Source organism: Myotis brandtii, unplaced genomic scaffold, assembly GCF_000412655.1.
Source record: "Myotis brandtii unplaced genomic scaffold, ASM41265v1 scaffold32, whole genome shotgun sequence".
NCBI classification, from domain to species: Eukaryota; Metazoa; Chordata; class Mammalia; order Chiroptera; family Vespertilionidae; genus Myotis; species Myotis brandtii.
In genome coordinates, this window is record NW_005362269.1 from 14,304,287 (window position 1) to 14,312,009 (window position 7,723).

The window sequence follows — 7,723 nt, forward strand, 5'->3', positions numbered from 1 at the left end:
GATTGGGCCTCCTCTGCCACCCGGGAGCAGGCCTAAGCCAGCAGGTCGTTATCTCCTGAGGGGTCCCAGACTGCGAGAGGGCACAGGCCGGGCTGAGGAACACCCCCTCCCCCCGAGTGCACAAATTTTTGTGCCTCTAGTATGTATATGTATGTATGTATATATATGTATATATATTTTATTCATTTCAGAGAGGAGGGGCGAGAGATAGATAGAAACCTCAATGATGAGAGAGAATCATTGATTGGCTGCCTCCTGCATGCCCCCTGCTGGGGGGATCAAGCCTGCAACCCGGGCATGTGCCCTTGGCCAGGATCGAACCTGGGACCCTCTAGTCCGCAGGCCGACGCTCTATCCACTGAGCCAAAATGGCTAGGGCAAATTTCTGTTATTTTAAGCCACGCCGGTGGATGGTATTGTTAGGGCAGCTCTGGCAAACTAACAATATTCGAGAGAAACGGAAAGGAAACCTATATCCACGTGATTGTCTGTAAAAGCTTTATTTACAATTGCTAAGAAATAGAAACGATCCAGATGTTCTTCACTTCCAGTAGCTAAACAAATGGTGGCATATCCATACCATGGACTGTTCCTCGGCCATAAAGAAGAGTGAATTGATACAGTCACCGGATGAGGCTAGAGACAAGAGCAGAGATTTCATCAGTAGTGACAGGAAGCTGATCAGTGCTGGGCTGGGCTTGGGGGGAAGTTAACTGAGAAAGGGGATAAGGGAGCCTTTTGGGGTGGAGTGGTTTAGATGCTGGTAATGATGATGCAGGGGAATTACATTGGCCCAGACTCGTCTCACTATGCACTAAAATCAATTTCCTCCCTTCCACCCAAAAATGTGTTCTCTCTCCTGAAAGGATTTAAAGGCCAGTGAGCAGGTCAGAGTGGTCTCTGGGGGAGTAACCAAAGTTCTTTGTCATCACAGGAGGTTCGAGGAGGAGACCAGTGACAACGAGACCGCAGCGGAGGAGGGAGAGGAGGAGGTTTTTGCTGAGAAATCCTCACCAGATCCGGAAGAGTGCCCGGCGGTAAAGGTAGGGAGGGCTGGGCGATGAGAAGGGCTCACTTGGGGGAACTAGAGAACTAGCCTTGAGCCCAGGCAATCACAAAAGGTTCAGGGTCACATGCTGTCCTCCAGCATCAGGGACACCGCCCCCCCATGGAGTGACCAGCAGAGGGCGTACGGCAGTGTCCCTGCCTGTAATCTGGCTTGTTTCCTTAACAGTGAACCCGGAGAGGCTGACGCGCCCCCTCTTCCCTCCTGTCGTCTGCCTTCCCCCGCCCCCCGTTTCTCTGGACAGACCCCAAACTTTGCAGTCAGATGGGTCTGGGTTCAGATGCGGGCTCTGCTACCCGCCCAGCTGTGGAATCCTGGGCAGACGACTTCATCCCTCTCGAGCCTTCATTTCATTGTCTCTGAACTGGACACAGTAATACTCCCCTCGAAGACAGGTTCTAGGGTTTTGAAGGAATGTGTTTCTCCATTTGGGTCCAAGTGCAGGAGGAGAAGAGAGTCCGAGGGTCAGTCCCTTGCCTCCGGCTTCCCTGCTGCTCTCGGGTTACGTGTGACAACAGCACTTGCTCTCCAGAGGTCTCTGTTCTTCCACCTGCAGGGCTCCTGGACATAGAGCTCCCGTTGTGCTGGCAGGGCACCCGGGGGTGGAGCTGAAGGTGGTGCATGGCACAGAGGTGCCCAGAAGCATCCGGGGCTGCCTTTTAACCCACACCAAGGGGAAAGCATTTTGAAGTTTCTCCAGGCAAAGGGGGCTCCTTTTTCAAAATTACACAAAGGTGCTGTTAAGGCTAACGGAGGCCCTGCCTTTCCGTGGTTTTGGTTTGCTTACCTTTTACCGGTGACTACCGTGAAAGGACGATAGAAAGCCTGGTCCCCTAGCCTGGCCAGTGAGGCTCAGTGGTTGAGCATCAACCCAGGAATCAAGAGGTCACCAGTTGGATTCCCAGTCAGGGCACATGCCTGGGTTGCAGGCTCCATCCTTAGTAGGGGCGTGCAGGAGGCAGCCGATCAATGAAGTTTCTCTTTCATCAATATTTCTATCTCTCTCTCTAAAAATCAATAAAAACATATTTTATAAAGAAAAGAAAACCTGGTCCCCTGGTTTAAGTAAGGAGATTTGCTGGTTGCCTCCATAATTCCAATAAAACATCAGCAGCTCTTGGCTGGGGCAGCGGAGGCCTTGGTGTGGCTTTGACAAAATGTGTGTGGCTTTAGGGGGGTGACATTCAGGCCATGGAGCTTCAGGTACCTCTGCTGTCACAGGAGCTTGTTTGGGGGCTGAATAGGCTCCCACCAGCCCCAGCCACAGGTGTCCTGGAGGAATAGGGGCCGGCCTCGGGCCTGGGGTGCTGTCCTGGCTGGGCAGGGTGGGCGCCCAAGAAGCTCCCAGCTGTGTCCGTGGGACAGAGGCGAAGTGACAAGTGTGGGGAGCGTCTCAGGGCCGGTGGCTAAAACTCCGTGGTCTCAAAGCTGTGACGTCTTCCTCAGGTGGACAAAGAGACCAACACAGAGACCCCTTCCCCGTCGCCCACAGTGGTGCGGCCCAAGGACCGGCGGGTGGGCACGCCATCCCCAGCGCCATTCCTTCGAGGAAGCACCATCATCCGCTCCAAGACCTTCTCCCCTGGACCCCAGAGCCAATACGTGTGCCGGGTAAGCAAACATGTGGCCCTTGCCCCTCCCACAGCGCCGGCTTCCTGTGGGGTAGCCTTCGCCTCACAGTTCTGGGTGCAAATCCCGGCTACTCTCACCGTGTCAGTATCCCTGGCGAGTTGGCAGCAGTACAATAGGGTTGACCCCATGCAGTGTGAATCTTCCCTGTCGCCTACAGAGCCCATCTTTATGGCTCAAATGGAACCACTGTCAATCCCCTGGGGTTGTTGGAAGGATTAAATGAGCTATGGCGAGTATAGCAGGTTGCAGCATGCATTGTGCTGAGTACATGCTCGATGAACGTTCACCTGGAAAGGAAAGAGAGGCCAAATGAAGCTGCCTCCTGCAGGCTCAAGGAACAGAACTCTGAGTGTTTGCACCAGAGAGAAAGGGCCGGGCTGGGTGGGGGGGCATCACCACCCTCCTGGCCCCACGTGCCTTCCGAATGTCCTCGGACCTTCACTGACTTCCATGGCTCTTTCTTGCAGCTGAATCGGAGTGACAGCGACAGCTCCACGCTGTCCAAGAAGCCACCTTTTGTTCGAAACTCTCTGGAGCGGCGCAGCGTCCGCATGAAGCGGGTAAGGCGGACTCCTCTGAGCCCCTTGTGAGCCCTCCACCCTCGCTTCCCCAAGCACATGCCCGGGTGTCTGACCGTTGCTCCGCGGCCTCTGGTGTGAACAAGTCACTCTTGTAACGGTGGTGGTTTTTGCAAATGGAAGTTTACGAACTATAAGGCCTGAGTAGGCCCTGGGGAACGTGCCGTAGGGGGAAGGTAACATTATTATCCTGAGGAATAGGCTAGGTAGAAGGGGCCTTCCTGGCTGGAAATCGCCGAAGATACCAGGGTCACCAATGGAGCCTGCCTCACGGGAGACCGCTCAGTGTGTCCGTGCATCCAGCTGGCTGTGAGCGGGTCAGGGTTCTGACAGCCCTCCCAGCTGGCAGAGAAGCCGGGCATCCCCAGCACCGACCGGAGGCAGGGGTGTGAGCGGGCTTCTCTCGGTCCAGCTGGAAGCACGCAGGGCAGAGGCCACAACAGTCGCTGTAGAGAAATCTCGCCTTTCCTTATGGAGGCGTGGCTGAGGGACCGGGGTCAGGTGGCATTAGGACCAGGACTGACTCCTGTTCCGGACTTTCACCCGCCAGGGCTGCAGGAGATGCTTGTAGCTCAGACTTTGCAGCAGTTGCACTGAGTTTGCAGAACTAAGAGAAACGTGGCTGCCAGAGTATCAGAAAGAGAAGTAGGGGGAGCAGGAGAGAGAGCAGAGTGAAAGCACATGCAGGGAAGGCTCCTCTGCGTCCCCTGCAGATCCACTGAGGCCAGAGTCAGGAGCTGGTCCTCCGGCAATCCCCTCCCCTCCCGTGAATCTCCAGAGAGAATGAGAGTGAGCAGGAGAAGGCCGTGCAGAGGAGGGTGCACAGGAAGGGGAGAGAGTGCTGGCTGAGGGAGAAGCTGGGCATGGCCTCCCTGGGGTGACAGGGACGGCCTGCTGCCCGCTCAGCCCCTCACCCCCTCCCATCTTCTGGCGGGTTCCACAGGGTCTCCTGGGGAGCTTGTCGATGATGCAGATTCCAAGGCCACACACCTAGACAGTATAATTCGGCACCAGGAAACAGCGTTTTCAACAGGCTCCTCAGCGTTCTGGACGGAAAAATGCCGTTGTGTGCCCCCAAACTCCCTTCCAAGGCGGGCCCCACAGAGTCCCCCCTTCTTGACCTCCTCTTCCGCTCAGCCAAGGGCCTGGCTTGCTAAGGGAGCCCTTGACGGTGGTCTGAGCCCTCATTTCCCTCGGGTCCTCTAACTATGCCCAAGGGACAGGAGAGTCCAGAGGCTGGGCCCGAGCCTGGGTTGCTGCCATCCTCCCACTCGCTACCTGAGCTGTGCCTCTGCCTGCTTCCGGCAAGGTTCTGAGCCTGGACATCAGTCAGAGCCAAGCAGAAGAATCTTCATGTCTTGCTTGGGGAACTTGGGCCACAGATTTCCGCAGTGGATTTCCTGGCCCTGCTCATTTATGAGCACAGACTGGACTGTGGTCCCCCCTGGATGAGCCTTAGAAAACTTCTACCCCGAGCTGTTTGGTGTTCCTGAAAGTGTGCTTGTGCAAGTGTAAGTGAGGGTAGGGCTCACCCTAGCCGTTTCCGTACCATCTCGCAAATCCTTTTATTGGCCATTGTATTTGTTTCCTGTTGCTGCATAACAAATTACCACAAATTAAGAGCTGATAACAATACACTCTCTCATAGTTCCCAGAGGGCAGGAGTTCAGCACAAGCCAGCTGGACCCTCTGCTCAGGGTCTCCCCAGGCTGAAATCTGGGTGCTGGCTCATCTGGAATTTTGACTAGGGCAAGGGTCACATCCCTGCCCCCTCGGGGTGCTGGCAGGATGCATAACCTTGCATTTTCTCGATAGCTGCAGGTCTGGAGCTATTCACAACGCACAGAGGTGATGTTCAGTCCTTGCCATGTGGCCCTCTCCATACATATATTGCTTCTTTACGGCTAGCCGAGCTCCAGGAAGGGCAGTTCATCATTGAGGAGCTCACCTAGTTAGGTCAGGCCCACCCAGCATGATTAAAGTCAACTGATTAGTTACCTAACCACAGGAATGATATCCATTATCTTCACAGGTCCCACCCACACTGAAGGGGCAGGCATTATATTGGGCGTGTCTGTGAGGGGGTGGGGATCTTGGGGGCCAGCTTAGAATTCAGTCTCCCACAGTCACTTAACCATTCTTTTTAAATCATTACTGGGTTTTGAGAGAAGAGTTAATGATTATACTAGTATTACTCGGGATCTTATGCATACAGATAACTGAAGAACTCAAATGTAGCTTAAAAATGAAAAGGGCAATTTATTGGCTCATTTCATGGAAACTCCAGGATGTTGGACTAGTCTCGGACATGGATTGATGCAGGGGTTGAAAGAATGTCATCAAACCTCAGTCCCCCCCGTCACGGCATTGCTCCCTCCACATAGCTTATTATGACTCTTTTTTTTCTTCATCTTTTTTTTAGCTGAATTCTTAATCAGGGTCACTCCATGTGATGGTGAAGATGACTGTGATCAGTTCTAGGTTTATACTTGCTGGCTTGAGAATCTCTGTGTAAAGACATTGCCTTTTTCCCAAGTCACTTGCAAAGGTCCCAGAGTTTAGTTTTATTGTCTGGGCTGAGAGAACATACTCACCCCGGAAGCAATCACTGTGGTTCTGCTTTGCCAGGTTCAGGTCACGTTCCTATCCCTGAAGCCCCACAGGAACCATGTGGGTTGGGCATGGAGGAGGCGTGGGTCCCCAAGGGAAGATGATGGGTTACCTGTGAGACTGGGGGCGTAGATGCTGCACACGCAGAAACAATGGATGTCCATTGCGGGAACACCAAGTCAAGAAGGGGGACAGACTTGCACTGAGGAAGCAACTTGAGGGCAGGAGACAGAAAAGCAGGCTCTGACTGAGACTGGGAATGTGGAGGACACAGAGAGCAGGGAGCCAGGCACCGTGTGGGGAGTGAGGGATGGGGTCTGGAGCCCACTGCCTGGGGTGGAATCTCCGCTCTGCTACTCACAATGTGTGCCAGCCTCTGGGAGCTCGTCTGTGCAGGGGTAACCATCGGGAGGGACCTCATAGGGTTTGCGCAAACGAACTGGGGTCATGGAGTCAAGTGCCCAGGACCGAGCCTGGGACGTTGCTCGGGCTGACCAGCAGACCCTGAGCGGCGGAGGAACAGATGACTCTGACACACATTTCTGTGAACGAGAAGGCTAAGGGACTGTTGCGCTTTAGCAACTGAAACAGCCCTGATTGTCTGCCTCGTTAGGTTCTTATTGTAACAACAGCTTGAACTAAGATTGATCTCTAGATACAGTCAGCAGGGTGAGTATCCTTGAGAGAGCACATGCTTCCACAAGGTTGGGTTTGCAGACTAAACATAGAGATTCCAGTAAAACACCCCGGGGCTCGGACTTGTTTAGAAAAGTCAAGGAAGGGGCTGCTGCCTTCGGCAAGGTCCCCTCAGAGACCCCCGACCTTTCAGAGAATCCTCCTTACAGACTTTCACACCAAGTCCCGTGCTTCCCCACAGGACATAACCATGCTCACTAAACATGGGCTGTAGAGTGGGAGAAACCGGGCTGAGGGCGTGGGGGCATTTTTGAAGGATGACCAAGTAGTCAAAGCCATTCCCACCCCCACAGCCTTCATCTTTCAAATCCCTGCGCCACGAGCGCCTGATGCGCACCTCGCTGGACCTGGAGTTAGACCTGCAGGCCACCCGGACCTGGCACAGCCAGCTGACGCAGGAGATCTCGGTGCTGAGGGAGCTCAAGGAGCAGCTCGAACAAGCCCGGAGCCACGGGGAGAAGGAGCTGCCCCCGGGGTTGCGGGAGGACGAGCGCTTCCGCCTGCTGCTGAGGATGCTGGAGAAGCAGGTGAGTGCCGCCCGCCTTGCGGGGTCCATCCGCTGCGGCAGGAGCAGGGGCAAACCACAGACCGGGGCTCTGAATGGGTCGTCCAACCCTGAGACCCACTGAGAGAGTTCCCGCCCCTGGTTCCCTTTGCCCAGTAAACGTTACCAACTCTTTTTTTTTTTTTTTTTTAATTTCAGAGAGGAAGGGAGAGGGAAAGAGAGAGGTAGAAACATCAACGATGAGAATCATTGATCGGCCGTCTCCTGCACGCCCCCTACTGGGGATCAAGCCTGCAATCCAGGCATGTGCCCTTGACCGGAATCGAACCCAGGACCCTCAGTCCACAGGTCGATGCTCTATCCACTGAGCCAATCCAGCTAGGGATGTAGCCAACTCTTGACCTCACGGCCAGGCCCTTTTTATTTTTTTATTTTTTATTTTTTTATTTTTTTTAATTGATTTTTTACAGAGAGGAAGGGAGAGAGATAGAGAGTTAGAAACATTGATGAGAGAGAAACATCGATCAGCCGCCTCCTGCACATCTCCTACTGGGGATGTGCCCACAACCCAGGTACATGCCCTTGACCGGAATCGAACCCGGGACCCTTCAGTCCGCAGGCCAACGCTCTATCCAC

The 7,723-nt window shown here is 54.2% G+C and overlaps 1 protein-coding gene across 1 annotated transcript in view; it reads left to right on the forward strand.

Moving 5' to 3' along the window:
- WWC1 (WW and C2 domain containing 1) overlaps positions 1 to 7,723 on the forward strand; it is a 126,668-nt gene that overhangs the window by 113,964 nt on the left and 4,981 nt on the right. Inside the window, 4 exon segments of the mRNA XM_005870618.2 lie at positions 935 to 1,043; positions 2,513 to 2,677; positions 3,166 to 3,258; positions 6,876 to 7,109. Coding sequence (XP_005870680.1) covers positions 935 to 1,043; positions 2,513 to 2,677; positions 3,166 to 3,258; positions 6,876 to 7,109 — 601 coding nt within the window.